We start from the raw sequence: 15,662 nt of genomic DNA, 5'->3' as shown, positions 1-15,662 counted from the left end.
TGACAAGCACCAGGTGTCTGGCCCAGAGACCCACTGTCTCCTGCCTCAAACCCCTGCTCTGTAGTCTGTGCTCCATGAGAGAAGCCACTGCAATGAGAAGCCTGTGCACCGCAATGAAGAGTAGCCCCTGCTCATCACAACTAGAGAAAGCCCACACACATCAATGAAGACACAGTGCGGCCAAAAAATAAAAACAAAAAAAAAGTTTAAAGTGAATACATTGGTTAGAAATCCATTGTAAAAAATATATACAAAGACATCCATTTCAAGAAAGACAAATCAAGTAGCACTGATGTTATTTTATAGTGTTTATTATAGTAAAAGTTGCTCCTGTAAAACATTAGTGATTTTTTGGTCCATATCTTATTTTCCATTTGACTTTAAAACATTTTATATTATTTACAAAATAGATTGCAATTTTTATGATACATATTTTTTTCCTGATGCTTAAAACACTAGTTTCAAGTAACTATAAAATGAAAACAGGGTGACTAGCTGTACTGAAAAGTACATACTAAGCATATTTAATTACCACAGTAATTTAAAAGTCCTGATCTTTACTTCTTAAGATTAAAATTCATTAACATGAAGTCATTTCAGAATCTCCGGGATTTCTCTGTTATCCACAATGAGACTATGAATAATCCCTTCTTTCCGCTTGCCGCTACTGACAGCCTTTATGTAACAGTCATGATTCCCAATATTGAAGTGAGTTTCAGTCCCATCATCTACAAATTCACCCTAGGCAAACAAAAGAAGGAGGAATTAGCGTTCCAGAAACATTTATATTTGTCCAGAGCGTTAACATCACTGAGAAAGGGAGACATAATGAAGTACATGTTACCTCAGTGGTAAGCTTTGCAAGATTAGAAGCTTGTTTTTAGGTCTCGGTTATAAATTGAAAGTCTTTTATTTGTACCACTGTAGTCTTTAAGAATCTTAAGTTTCAGAGAAAAAAAAAGAAGTATACCTCGTGGCTATGTGTCCATAACATATACTATACAGAAAATAGACTATTTACAAAAGTGAAAATGATAGGAAATTTGTGATTCCTTCTATACAAAGAATGGTTTACATGCATTGCTTTATGGCATACTCACAATAACCTGATTGGAGTATAATTATTATCCATGTTCTATACATGAGAACATAGGCACACAGTCATTAAATAACTTGCTGAAGACCCCAGTCAGTGAGAGATGGAGTGTTGTTCACCACTCAGAAAATCGGATTCCTCAGGCTACAAGGTGGCTTACAATAAATACATAATATAAATAACATAAAACCTAATACTACTGTAAGAAGAGGTGGCAAGAATACACAGAAGAACTATACAAAAAAGATCTTCATGACGCAGATAACCATGATGGTGTGATAACTCACCTAGAGCCAGACATCCTGGAATGTGAAGTCAAGTGGGCCTTTTGAAGCATCACTACAAACAAAGCTAGTGGAGACGGTATGGAATTACAGTTGAGCTATTTCAAATCATACAAGCTGATGCTGTAAAAGGGCTGCACTCGATATCCCAGCAAATTTTGAAAACTCAGCAGTGGCCATTTGACTGGAAAAGGTCAGTTTTCATTCCAATCCCAAAGAAAGGCAATGCCAAAAAATGTTCAAACTACCACAAAAATTTCTCTCATCTTGAACACTAGCAAAGTAATGCTCAAAATTCTCCGAGTAAGGCTTCAACAGTATGTGAACCATCAACTTCCAGATATTCAAGCTGGATTTAGAAAACCCAGAGGAGCCGGAGATCAAATTGCCAACATCCACTGGATTATCGAAAAAGCAAGAGAGTTCCAGAAAAACAGCTACTTCTGCTTTATTAACTATGCCAAAGCCTTTGGTTATGTGGATCACAACAAACTGTGGAAAATTCTGAAAGAGACTGGAATACTGGACCACCTGACCTGCCTCTTGAGAAATCTGTATGCAGGTCAGGAAGCAACAGTTAGAACTGTACATGGAACAACAGACTGGTTCCAAATAGGGAAAGGAGTCCATCAAGGTTGTATATTATTGCCCTGCTTATTTAACATATATGCAGGGTACATCATGTGAAATGCTGGGGTAGATCAAGCACAAGCTGGAATCAAGATTGCCGGGAGAAATATCAATAACCTCAGATATGCAGATGACACTACATTTATGGCAGAAAGTGAAGAAGAACTAAAGAGCCTCTTGATGAAAGTGAAAAAGAAGAGTGAAAAAGTTGGCTTAAAACCCAACATTCAGAAAATTAAGATCATGGCATCCCATCACTTCATGGCAAATACATGGGGAAACAATGGAAACAGTGAGAGACTTTATTTTCTTGGGTTCAAAAATAATCACTGCAGATGGTGACTGTAGCCATGAAATTAAAAGACACTTGCTCCTTGAAAGAAAAGCTATGAGCAACCTAGACAGCATATTAAAAAGCAGAGACATTACTTTGCCAACAAAGTTCTGTCTGGTCAAGGCTATGTTTTTTCCAGTGGTCATGTATGGATGTGAGAGTTGGATTCTAAAGAAAGCTGAGTACTGAAGAATTGATGCTTTTGAACTGTGGTGTTGGAGTAGACTCTTGAGAGTCCCTTGGACTGCAAGGAAATCCAACCAGTCAATCCTAAAGGAGATCAGTCCTGAATATTCATTGGAAGGACTGATGCAGAAGCTGAAACTCCAATACTTTGGCCACCTGATGTGAAGAACTGAGTCACTGGAAAAGACCATGATGCTGGGAAAGATTGAAGGTGGGAAGAGAAGGGGACGACAGAGGATGAGATGGTTGGATGGCATCACTGACTCGATGGACATGAGTTTGAGTAAGCTCTAGGAGTTGGTGATGGATAGGGAAGCCTGTGTGCTGCAGTCCATGGGGTCACAAAGAGTTCAACACAATTGAGCGACTGAACTGAACTGAACTGAGTCTAGACTTGCTGTATATGGTACAATAGCCCCTGGCCACAGGTGGCAATTGAGCATGAAATGTGGTGAGTCTGAAATGAGATACACTATTAAAGGGGAAAAAATTACACTGGAGGGGCTTCTCTGGTGGCTCAGTGGTAAAGACTCTGCCTGACAATGCAAGACACTCAAGTTCGATCGCTTACCCAGGAAGATCCCACATGCCAGAGAAACTTACCTGGATTTAAAAAAAAGAAAAGAAAAAATATACTGGATTTGGAAGACTTAGTATGAAACAAAGAATGGTTAAAAAAAAACTCATTGGAAACTTTATATATTTATTACATTTTAAATAATAATATTTTTGATACAGTGACTTAAATTTTTATTAAGATGATCTTCACCATAAGACTTTCAAAATGTGGTTACTAGAAAAGTTATACATGGAGCTCATATCTGTGGCTCATACTATATTTCTATTGAACAGCACTGATTTAGAGTGAAAAGATAGGGGCCAAATAGCACAGAAAAGTAAGGAAGAACATGAGGCTTAGAGGATAAAAATGAATTATGCCAAGAAGCAAAAGAAGCACTATCAGATGTATGACTTGGCTGAGCTTCCTGGCAGCCAAAGCAGACAGAGCAAGGCCCCGTTGCTAACATTATCTAGCCAAAGAAAGCACAGGAGGCATCAGAGAGGGAAGCTTTTTCTTGGCTCTGGGAAGAATCTGGCCAACACGGATGTGTACTGACCACCACAAGGACTGGGGGTGGGGTGCTGATCCTGGAGTCCAGGGTATTCTTTTAGCCCTTTTCACATTGAGCTTTGAAAAAAGGCTTTAGGGCATACTTCTGTAAAAATCAATTTAGAGAGGAGAGCAAGGGTTGAGTACTACAATCCTTGCAAGTTGCTTCTTGGCAATTTGACAGATACATAATCTGGTCATGATGCTTTGAAATGAAAAGGAAATGGAGAAAATAAGCCGCAGCTCACAGGCAGCGAGAGCAGGTGTGCATAGTGCTGGGAAGGCTGCCCGACACAGAGCTGCCAAAACTACCTTGCCAAGTAGGCTGCAGTTACGAGGAGGAGACAACTGGGTGAGAGAGTTATTGTCCAGACACTTGTGGTTTCTTGTCAGTTAGGAACAAAGACATTGTGGATGGATATTATTTCAACTTCTTGCTTATTTACAATCACATTCTTGAAACAATGCTACTTCTGCATGGGAGAATTCCTGGAGGGTTGGAGGGAATGTGACCCCAAACTGCTGACTCTCCATCTAGAAATTTCCGTGGTAGGACAGAAAGAACAGAAAGGACCACCAGGTATGGCATCGGGCACGACAGCAGGTACCCAATCCATGTTAATGGTCACTGAATCTGGTCCAAAACAGGCCCTAAAATATTGAAGGGCTCACTAAGCCTCTCTGCATAAAAGTCTCAATGGGTAGATGGAACCCGGAGGATGGCTCAAACGCTGAGGTTCAATTTTGAGTGAACTCTGGTTGCATGTCCCTTCAAGAATTAATACCAGGATTAAGACACAGACACACATTAATCTTTGTAACTTTTGATTTCTGGCTTATGTACTTCCTTATAAGCAGTTGCAAGGCCCACCCAGCAGTTTCTAGCTTGTCTACTGAATAAATTCATTCCAGGCCTTCCCTTCAAGGACATCTCCTCACCCTCCCAAACCTACAACAGAAAAAGAAGGTAATAGCAGCAACCACAATAGGTAGCTAGCTACAGTATGCCCGGCAAAGAGAGCTTCTCATGCTTTTCATCATCTCTAGCTCTGGTGTCACAACTGAAGTCAGCACGAAAGGGGACACCCAGGATGGTACGCGCTACTTGCCACCTGATCCCATAACACGTGGATATTTCCCCCCAGTCATTCCAGCTCCTAGGCCCATACTCCCTGTGTCCAGGACCATCTCCTCTGCTTCACTTCCTCCTTCTGCTGTGCACACCACTATTATTTCCTACCTACTTGAAATTTACTTCTATACTCATCCCACCACAGCCATAACAGTGCAAGGCAGCAAAAGTCCAACACACTAGGGTTTCTCAGCTACAACGAGCAGGGCAGCCTTTCAGCACTGCTAGTCTACAAATCCCACTTGTCTTCTGGGGTTTGCGACAGTGCCCTTTCCTGTTTGCCTTTGTCTCACCTGACATGTGTGCTTCGTTTCTTTTTCACAACCTTTGCTTTGAGAAAGTACCATCTGTTTTGCGTGTATGGTATAAAGTTTTCCTATTCAGAGTGTGACCATGGGCCAGCAACTTGGGCATCACCTGAGGACATGTCAGAATATGCATTTTAACAAGATCCAAGATGATTCTGTGCATGCAAATTTCAGAAACAGTAGTATAAAGCACCACTTAAACAAGGATAACACAGGAGGATGCAACCTTTGGGGAGGAAGTTTTTAAATGTGGGTTAGATCTTTTTAGGATAGAGGATGGTCCAGGAGAGGACAAGCAGGGTCCGAGGCTGGTACCAGTCACAAGATGAATTGTTTCCAAACTCTCACTACCCCAGGGACTGCCAAGAAAAGGGCTTCAGATTCTGAGGACAGGATTATTTCATCTCTTTTTTGTTTATAACCAAAAGGACCTTCATTAATTATACAAATCTGCATAGTTAGGAAACACAGCAACGTTTCACTGGTCACTCATGGACATGGTGACAGTAATCAAATGATCAACTTACCGCTGTCTCCATTTTTTTGCCATTGCACCATACATCCATAGTGTCTTTCTCTGTAAAAGTAACCGATAGAAAAAAATTATAACCTGCAATTTAAAGATAAATTTAACTCTTTATATTTTAAGAAAAGTTTGATACACTATATTTTAAAAACTCCATTAACTTTTCATGGCTTTGAAATTCTTCCAAATGTGAAGAAACTGTGTTTTTTTGTTCCCAGACAAAATCAAAATGAAACCAATCTTTTAAGACAAAATCATGATATAATATACACTGATGAAGATTTGTTAAAGAAAATCTATAAAGGAGGATACAGACAAATGAATGTAAGGAGAGACTTTCCATATGAGAATATCCTTTTTTTTTTTCATATCATCTGAAATGTTTTAATTAAATTTCTAAGGTCTGGTAAAGAATGCTCAAACTACCGCACAATTGCACTCATCTCACACACTAGTAAAGTAATGCTCAAAATTCTTCAAGCCAGGCTTCAGCAATACGTGAACCGTGAACTTCCAGATGTTCAAGCTGGTTTTAGAAAACGCAGAGGAACCAGAGATCAAATTGCCAACATCTGCTGGATCATTGAAAAAGCAAGAGAGTTCCAGAAAAACATCTATTTCTGCTTTATTGACTGTGCCAAAGCCTTTGACTGTGTGGATCACAACAAACTGTGGAAAATTCTGAAAGAGATTGGAATACCAGATGACCTGACCTGCCTCTTGAGAAATCTGTATGCAGGTCAGGAAATAACAGTTAGAACTGGACATAGAGCAACAGACTGGTTCCAAATAGGAAAAGGAGTCTGTCAAGGCTCTATATTGTCACCCTGCTTATTTAACTTTTATGCAGAGTACATCATGAGAAATGCTGGGCTGGAGAAAGCACAAGCTGGAATCAAGATTGCCAGGAGAAATATCAGTAAACTCAGATATGCAGATGACACCACCCTTATGGCAGAAAGTGAAGAAATAAAGAGCCTGCTGATGAAAGTGAAAGAAGAAAGTGAAAAAGTTTGCTTAAAACTCAACATTCTGAAAACTAAGATCATGGCATCTGGTCCCATCACTTCATGGCAAATAGATGGGGAAACAGTGGAAACGGTGGCTGACTTTATTTTTCTGGGCTCCAAAATCACTGCAGATGGTGATTGCAGCCATGAAATTAAAAGACACTTTCTCCTTGGAAGAAAAGTTATGACCAACCTAGACTGCATATTAAAAAGCAGAGACATCACTTTGTCAGCAAAGGTCTGTCTAGTCAAGGCTATGGTTTTTCTAGTGGTCATGTATGGATGTGAGAGTTGGACTATAAGGAAAGCTGAGCACCGAAAAATTGATGCTTTTGAACTGCGGTGCTGGAGAAGACTCTTGAGAGTCCCTTGGACTGCAAGGAGATCCAACCAGTCCATCCTAAAGGAGATCAGTCCTGGGTGTTCACTGATAGGACTGATGTTGAAGCTGAACCTCCAATACTTTGGCCACTTGATGCGAAGACCTGACTCCCTGGAAAAGACCCTGATGCTGGGAAAGATTGAGGGCAGGAGGAGAAGGGGACAACAGAAGATGAGATGGTTGGATGGTAACACTGACTCAATGTACATGGGTTTGGGAGGACTCTGGGAGCTGGTGATGGACAGGGAGGCCTGGCGTGCTGTGGTTCATGGGGTCGCAAAGACTCAGGCACGACGGAGCGACTGAACTGAACTGAACTGAAGGTTTGGTATTGAATCAAAGAAGGGTTTACACACTCCCAGGATTACAATATGTTTCCATTTAGGATATCAATATATTTTAGCAAATTACAGAGTGCTTTGGGCTTTTTAACAACCTACATATTAAAAAAAACCCTACATATTTCAAGTAATATAATATTTAAACTTATCCCTTTTTCATTTTTGTTTTTCGGATTGTAGCCAATATTGCTTTCCTTTTTCAGGTTCTTTTCCGTTATAGGTTATTACAAAATACTGAATAGAGTTCCTTGATCTATATAATAGGTCCTTGTTGGTTATCTATTTTAAATATGCAATGTGTGTCTGTTAATCCCAAATTCCTAATTTATCCTTCTCCAAATTTTCTTTAACATCAGAAACTAGATGATTCTCCCTGCCTCTCATACTGACCCACCTGGATGATGGCACAAAGAGACCACAAAAAAGGCTGCATAGGGTTCATATAGACAGACAGAAATTTAGTCTTAAATTTCATACTGAAGAGTACAATAATCTCTATTAATTTTGTTATGATTTCACTTTGGGGAAAAGTTATTTAATCATTAAAAAAAATATAGGTATAGTATTTGATGGACTGTGCTGAGTACAGTGCTGACACAATAGAGCAAAATGCTGCCATGATACACTTGGGCATTAACTAAGTGGCCACAGCTCACTCCAGTGAAAGTGAAAGTCGCTGAGTACTGTCCAACTCTTTGTGACCCCATGGACTATACCATGGGATTCTCTAGGCCAGAATACTGGAGTGGGTAGCGTTTCCCTTCTCCAGGGGATCTTCCCAACCCAGGGATCGAACCCAGGTGTCCTGCGTTGCCGGCAGATTCTTTACCAGCTGAGCCACAAGGCAAGCCCAAGAATGCTGGAGTGGGTAGCCTATCCCTTCTCCAGTGGGTCTTCCTGACCTGGGAATCAAACCGGCGTCTCCTGCATTATGAGTGGATTCTTTACCAACTGAGCTATCTGTGTGCCTTGTGCACAGACATACGTGCATTTTGGGGAGGATCCCCAGAACCACTTGTGAATGTCAGGGTTCCCAGGAGTGTCAGGAGAGAAGACTATACTCATCAAGCAGCCAGAAGACAAGCTTTGGTCGTTTTAACAAAGACTAGAGAGAGGCAGGACCTGTGTGTTTACAAGGAGTCTAGGGGTCAAAGGCCGCCTGGGGGTCAAGGATAAGGTGCCTTGACTCTGACAAGCCATCTACTCCAGGGACAGGGTCTTTTCTTCCTGCACCTCGAGATAGGAGCCTCACTTGGAGAGTGGAGAAAGGACTTGGAGCTGGGCTAGAGGCACAGAGAGAAAGGCAGAGGGCTCAGGAGATATGGGAGTGGCCACCCAGGGGCAGCCTGAATGGGAAGAATCTATGGCAACAGTTGTGGGAAACCCAGCTCACATGGCACGATCAGAGCCCACAGTGCTCAAATAAACCATAATGGAGGTGATAGTTGGAATTTTATTTAGTTGGCTTCCTGAACATGTACACATACTCAGATTTTCTGTAATAGTTGCACGTACTCAGATTTTCTGTAATAGCTGGTATTAACATTCCTCTGAAGAACATTGCTAATCAGAAGCCATAAAAGAAAAAGGGAGCAACTCTGACTACATGAAAGTAAAAAAGATTTCTGCATGATTAAAATAACCCATATACACACACACAAGCAAAGTCATACAATATGACAAATAGAAAAATATCTGAAGCTCACAGCACTCAGAACTCAGAGCACTAAGTTCTGTTACAGCGCTTAGTAACAGAAAGACTCCTAGCAATCAAGGAGAATAAAGACCAACAAACCCAAAAGAAAACAGGTCACAGGAAACACATAGGCATTATCAGAAACGAAACACAAAAGGACCTTACATGTGAAAAGAGGATCAACCTCACTCAGTTTTGAAAAAAGGCAAATTTTTAAAAATGCTGAAATACCATTTTTCGTCTAAAAATAAAGCAGCTCGTGAGACACTACATTTCTAAACACATCACTGTAAAACTTTGGAAAATAAAAATGAGCCCCCAAAAGCTTCCAGACAGAAAACAATACTAACTAATGAGATTCAGACTGGTGTAAGCTTCTCATTCAAAATCATGGATGATAGAAGAGACTGGAAAAAGGCTTTCAAAAATTCTGAGGAAAAAAAAGAAACTCTGCAGAAATGGCTTTCACTTACCTAACACAACTCTAAAGTCCTCACTATCCAAATGTAATACCCAAGTACTGGTGGTTTTTGATCTGTTCTCCATATACTTCTTGAGACTCTTCCCATTAATTTCCAGAGTATATTCATAAGCAAAAGCACGGACGGGATCAATACTTATGGTTGCTTTGGTCTTTGCGGCTCCAACGCAGAAGGTTTCTTTGCCCACCAGTTTGAACATCCATTCTTTTCTTATCTCTTCCTAAGTAATAAAATACGAAAGTTTAAAACATACAAATGGGAGAAAATTAAATGTTTAACTTTGGAAATAATATAATTAAAGAGAATAAATGGCAGTGCTATTTAGATGTGATTTTACTACCTCATGATACAAAGATTTTAGAAAATAAAGGCATTTTAAAGTTAAATATTAGATGTTATAGTCTATGAATCCCACAACTATTATTAGTCTGCTTTGTGTGGCAAAATGATAAAAGCCAATATATAAAGATATAACCACTGTAAGGGAAAAGCATTGTATTCACATAGGAAGAATATACATTAGCAAAATCAAGCTTCTCTGTACACTATATTTCACAAAGTAACATTTTTTCCTACCTTCCCATCTACATACACCACTCGCTTGCCGGATGTAGTCCCATGTTCAAATTCAATTTTATGAACTCCATCACTTAAAGCAACTTCCCAAACAGCTACAAGATCTGTCATTTTTTCTAGGCTGTAAGGAGGGCTAAGGGAATAAAATTAAGCAATTATAATAGGCAAAAACAGTAACAGAATAACCAATTAATCCTTCCAAGATGAAAATATCAGATCTTGAAAAGCCCTAAAATTACAAAATATTAAAGTGATATAAGCTAAGAAAGCCTACTTACAATACATGTAACTATTATCACCCTGTTACGCATTCTTCTTTTAAGATGAAATTACTATCTATGGGTATACAGTCAGATAATTCCAAAGTCACCTTAACAGTAATAGGATTAAGAATCAATCAGTTTATCCAGGACAGTATTCTAAGCTTGGCCACAGAAAGGTCAGTAAAAAGTTTCTACTCCTCCCTCCTGTCATTTAAAAAGCACAGGATTTAATTTTGTTTTTATCTTTTCAGATCCTATCACTCTAAAGCAAGAATTCTTAAAACCTTTTACACTTGAACCAATAACTAGGGATTCATTTTAAAAAAAAAAAGGTTCTAATGTAAAAATACTAAGACTAAAAAAAAAAAATACTAAGACTGAGAAAAAAGTCATGGAAGAAATGTTCCATAATAGATATAAAAATGTTATGGAAGACAGTAATCTTGTCATTATTACAGGAAATTTTTTTTTTACAGGAAATCTTGTTAAAAATATAAAGGATTCTGTTTTGTGACATTTCTGGTACAACTTAAACATAAAATATATCATATACAATGCATATATAACATATAAGTAATATTTTTATACTGATACAGAGTTTTAGCTTTGAGAGAAGTAACATTACAGCAGTAATGTTCATAACTAACAGTTATTCAGTACTTACTGTGTGCCAATCACTGTTCTAAGAGCTTTACACACATTAACTCAAAGAATCCTCACCATGAGGTGGGTACTATTATTCCACCATTTACAGATGAGGAAACCGAGACTCAGAGAGGCTAAAGGCTTGTCTAAGGTCACAATGACAGATGGGATGTAATTTTAGGAGTCTGGTCCCAGAGTCTATTCTCTTAACCACATCCTCCTCTTCATTCACTCTAATCTCCTTTGTAGGCTCTAAACCAGAAACAGTAAATAGGTTTCATATCATTTTGGAAGTGATTGCCAAGAATTTTGTGCTGAGAGGGATTTGCAGACCTCACATCCAGGTTTTATGGGAAAAGATGCCACATTAGTGGTGGCCACCTCCATGCCAGGTGTTCACCACCCTTGCTGGAAATCACAGAGAAGCAAAGCTATGCATTCTGCAGTATTACAAAATGTGTTCTCCAAAAAAGTAGCCTGGATACTCTCCTGAATGATTAAAGCCCATCTTTAAAGCTTCATAACCCAGTTTTATCACAATGCAAGACATTTACCTTTCGTCATCTTCAAAGATAGGACTGTCATCTCCAGATGCCATGGTTGGCAAAACAGTCTTTAATCCAATTAGGAGCCAGGAAAGAAAAAAGCAGAAGTGCAGCAAGGAAAGATTGAGAGCAACAAAGATGACATGTGCAAAGAGTTTTTCTAACTTTGCAATCCATTTCTTAAAATGCATGCAGTTTCTGATGAAACAGCTTTTACATACAATAGAACTGGAATCTCTAATTGTCAGGAAAAGAAATTAAATCATGCAAATCACCCAGTCAAATTTTTCCCTGCTAAGGATTTATAATTTCCTAAAACTAAGAGAATAAACTCTAGTTTATTTCAAGTATCATACCATGTCAGAGTTGCAAGAGATGTAGAGGTCCTCTGGGTCCCTTGCTTCTCAAATTGAGAAGAAGCCCCAAGGGTATGAGGCAGTAGGTCAGAGAATACAGAAAACCCCAGGATAAACAGAGTGCATCCTCTGGAGGCAGCCATGTTACAGGGTAGTAACAAATTTAAAATTCAATCTTTATATTAAAATTTAGAAAGCTGTATTATGGTACAATACATAATTTAAAAAAAATTTTAAAGATAACTTCAAAGAAATGTTAAGCGTGCAGGAAGCAGCCAGGGATGTGCCAGTTTGCTTTCTAAGAGCAAACTTAATTTTGCCCACTTACTCAAACCCAATTAATTTACTAGTGCCAATAATGAATTCACAAAGGTTATATGGTTTGCTCAGGTCACCAGAAGAGTCCAAGCCAAATCCAGGGTCCAGAACACCTCTGTAATGAACTAAACAGTATCTGGGCTATAATGCTAAAAATCAGAAGCAAATGTAATACTCACATGCATAGAAAACCATCCACATTTGAAGATTTAGGATTAACAATTGTACCCCTGTCAAACCTATTGAATAATAAATTCAACTATTTTTTTTGCTTCCAAGACCTACTCTAGTCTAGTCTTTTCCATATAGATGTCCAAGGGTGCTCTCTCCTTGTAAAAATGGGAGATTGCCAATCTTTTTTTTTGTCTGGAAATAACCAAATATGACAAATTGCTTTTTAAAAGATATTAAAGACGACCTTGGCACCCATAAAAGCAACCCAACAGGCAAACAAAAGCTAAATATTTTAGAATAAAAACTAAAGATTCAAAATACATTGTACCTAAAATAAATCCCTTTTTGTAATTAGCACCTTATATATTTGTAGATTTTTCTAGTCTTAAAAATACCTCTTAGGATATCTCCTATGAAAGTGGAGGGTATCCTAGAACTATCAAAGCAAAAACACAGAGCAATAGAGTAAGCTAAATAGCATAATATAACATAGGATACGTATCTTTCATAAATCAGAGTAGAGTTTGGGATATCACTCAGATTTTGCTCTACAACTTTTAGAGACTCTAGAAAGTTCAGTAATTCAACAAACTTGAAAGAACTGCCCAATTTTTCACTTTAAGGAATTTCAAATATTACCACACTAAGATAAGGTTTAGTGCCATCTTAATTATATTTCATATAAAGCATAAAAGGCAACACAACAAATTAGACGAGAGGTTAGAAATCAAGGTCACATAAAATATTCTCTCTACTATCAACATTCATTCATACATTCAACATTTACTTAGGGAGTATGAGTTGAAGGTGTTGAAAATGTTTTGGAAATAGTGGTGATGGCTGTACATCATAAATGAACTTTATGTTCATTTAAGTCAATGAACTGGACATTTTTAAATGGCAATTTTTATGTCATATATATTGATCACAACTTTTAAAAATTAATACTGTTATACACACACAAAAACCCCACTGAATTGTATCCTTTAGACGGGTGAATTGTATGGCATATGAATTATATCTCAACAAACTTATTACAAAAAAACAACCTGGGTGTCCTGCCAGTAGCGTTTCTTGGAATATGATTTCCCTTATGACCAAGAGATGACCACAGCTGTACATGTCCCAGGTTTCTACCTTACTCATTTGAATAATAAATTTATCTGTCACAGAAATCTCTAAGCTATTGTCATATTCTAAATTCAGGTCATATTCTAAATTCATCCGCCAAGCTAGCTGTCATCAGTCACTCATATGCCAGGCACTAAGCTCAGAGTGAGAGGCTCTGTAGAGACAAAAGATGATTACAGCACAGCCGTGGGACTGTCCTTGGAAAGGGAAGCGTAAAGAACAGAACAGGGCTACCCAGGTGGCTCAGAGGTAAAGAATCTGTCTGCAAACGCAGGAGACAGGGGTGCAGGGGGGTGTGGGGGGATATGGGTGGGGGTGGTGCTGTTCGATAAATCCCGAGGTCAGGAAGATCACCTGGAGGAGGAAATGGCAACCCACTCCAGTATTCTTGCCTGGAAAATCCTTGGACAGAGAAGCCTGGCGGGCTAAGTCTCAAAATTGAGTCAGACATGACTCAGGGACTAAACAACAACAAAGAACCAGAAAAGGCCCCCAGAGAAAGAATCCTGCCAAATGGGTGGGAAGACCAGGGAAGCCTATGCTTTAAAACTTGAGAGAAAGGAATTCATCCATTGTCATTTTAAACTTATACATGCATTTAATTATCAGGACCATGAGATCAAACTGGAAAATGATCATTACAAAGAAAAATTCCCTCTATTTCAGCACACAGCTTTTAAAATGTAAGTAAAAAGGATGGAAAAATAAATTCCATTTATTTTCACTGATAAGGACAATGTCACTTGAAAGTTTACATGTCTTCACGGCAAGTTTCTTGAGTCTCTAGAGACACATCCCTCAGCATAATCATTTAAAATCCCTCTCCTAGCAACTCAACATCCATGTTTCAGAGTAGGACTTTAAAACGTTTCCACTTTATCTAATCCCAGCCTGAATTTTGTTTTAACTTAGATTTAATCGTACTGGGGACTGTAATGCTTTATCCAAGCTAAGCCTAAGTCGGTTTTAAAAATTACTAAGGTATTCAGTTTCTTTTCAGCAAAGCTCTAGGTAAGGCCAGCTATTGCACAAGGCACGTCAAACTTAACGAAGGATCAGCACTGGGACCTCCAGCAAAGTCTGTCAGTTAGCTCTTTGAGCCAGGTGTTCCCAAATGTGAGGCACAAAAAACACGAATAACTTTTCCAAGGAGCATTTTGCAATGGGTACCGCAAGCCTCTCTACACAATAAAAAAAACCAGAGGGAACAGTGCTCAACGAATCGTTTTTGGTGAAAACCACCCGTATGTTCACCATCGTGCAGATAATCCGTGGAGTGAATCACAGTCCTGTCACTCAGCAAGCGTCCAGCCCTGGTCAGGCGCGGAAAACCTGGCACCAAGTGTGCTTACCCACTCGCGGCCAGTAAAGAGGATGGACACAAACATCAGCGCGCGCAGACGCGTGGGATGTGTTGGTAAGACAAAGAAGCCAGGCTGCAGCACTTTGTGATCCAGGCTCTGCAAAAATACAGCCGGCTCATTTTTGCAGGGAAAAGGGGACTGGAAGGAAAGACACCTTAATGCTAACCCGGTGCTCCCCGGCAGCGAAGGTTCGGCTCCTGCGCTTCCTGCCCTGTGACGTCGGCTCCACTTTTCCGACTGCGACAAATAATGAATTTATATTCGGGCAGAGGCCGGAGCCGCGGGTTCCAGGGCCTGGCCGGGCAGGAGCAAACCGCCGCCCCGCCGGGTCTCCGCCCCGCCAGCGGCCGGGTCTCTGCGAGACGCCCGGAGCGCCCTCCCCACCTCCCGCGCGGGCCTAGGCCTCGCCGCGGGGTCGCACCGCCGCCAGGACACCGCCCACTGCCCAGCACGCCCGCCGCCGCGTCGCCGCAGCCCGGAGATGGCGGCCGCCCGCACGGCGGGGGGGGGCGCCCGGCGCTGCGCGCAGGGGCTTCCGGGCCGGCCGGGCCGCCCCACCTGGGCCGCGAGGCTCACCTGGGCGCCGTGGGGCTCTGGGGGCTCTGGGCCCAGAGACCGGTGGGTTCCGCCGACTGGACCTCTTAGGCCCTTCGCCGAGAACCAGACGCAGCCTCCGCGGAAGCGAGAGCTCCGAGCGCGCCGACTCTGTCGCGCTTCAGGTCCCCGAGGTGCCCAGCGCCAACCGCGCCCGCCCTTCCCCGGCGCGGCGACC

The 15,662-nt window shown here is 40.5% G+C and overlaps 1 protein-coding gene across 5 annotated transcripts; it reads right to left on the bottom strand.

The window, feature by feature from the left end:
- Window positions 1-290: 290 nt before the first annotated feature.
- LOC122675416 (fas apoptotic inhibitory molecule 1) lies at window positions 291-15,634 on the bottom strand. 5 transcript variants are annotated; one of them, XM_043874156.1, is made up of 7 exons: window positions 15,467-15,615; window positions 14,879-14,986; window positions 11,557-11,615; window positions 10,095-10,227; window positions 9,510-9,738; window positions 5,609-5,658; window positions 291-741 (listed from the first exon to the last, which is right to left on the bottom strand). In XM_043874156.1, exons 2-7 carry the CDS (start codon window positions 14,912-14,914, stop codon window positions 592-594), a joined length of 657 nt encoding a protein of 218 aa, XP_043730091.1. In that variant the 5' UTR covers window positions 14,915-14,986; window positions 15,467-15,615; the 3' UTR covers window positions 291-591. The 5 variants fall into 5 exon arrangements, with proteins under 5 accessions (XP_043730091.1, XP_043730093.1, XP_043730094.1 ...); XM_043874158.1 differs by lacking the exon at window positions 14,879-14,986 and having other exon boundaries at window positions 15,467-15,634; XM_043874159.1 differs by lacking the exons at window positions 11,557-11,615; window positions 14,879-14,986 and having other exon boundaries at window positions 15,467-15,620.
- Window positions 15,635-15,662: the final 28 nt, after the last annotated feature.

This window comes from Cervus elaphus, chromosome 19 (genome assembly GCF_910594005.1).
Source record: "Cervus elaphus chromosome 19, mCerEla1.1, whole genome shotgun sequence".
Lineage (NCBI taxonomy): Eukaryota > Metazoa > Chordata > Mammalia > Artiodactyla > Cervidae > Cervus > Cervus elaphus.
Note: the sequence above shows the minus strand (reverse complement) of the source record. Positions and strands in the feature narration are given on the sequence as shown.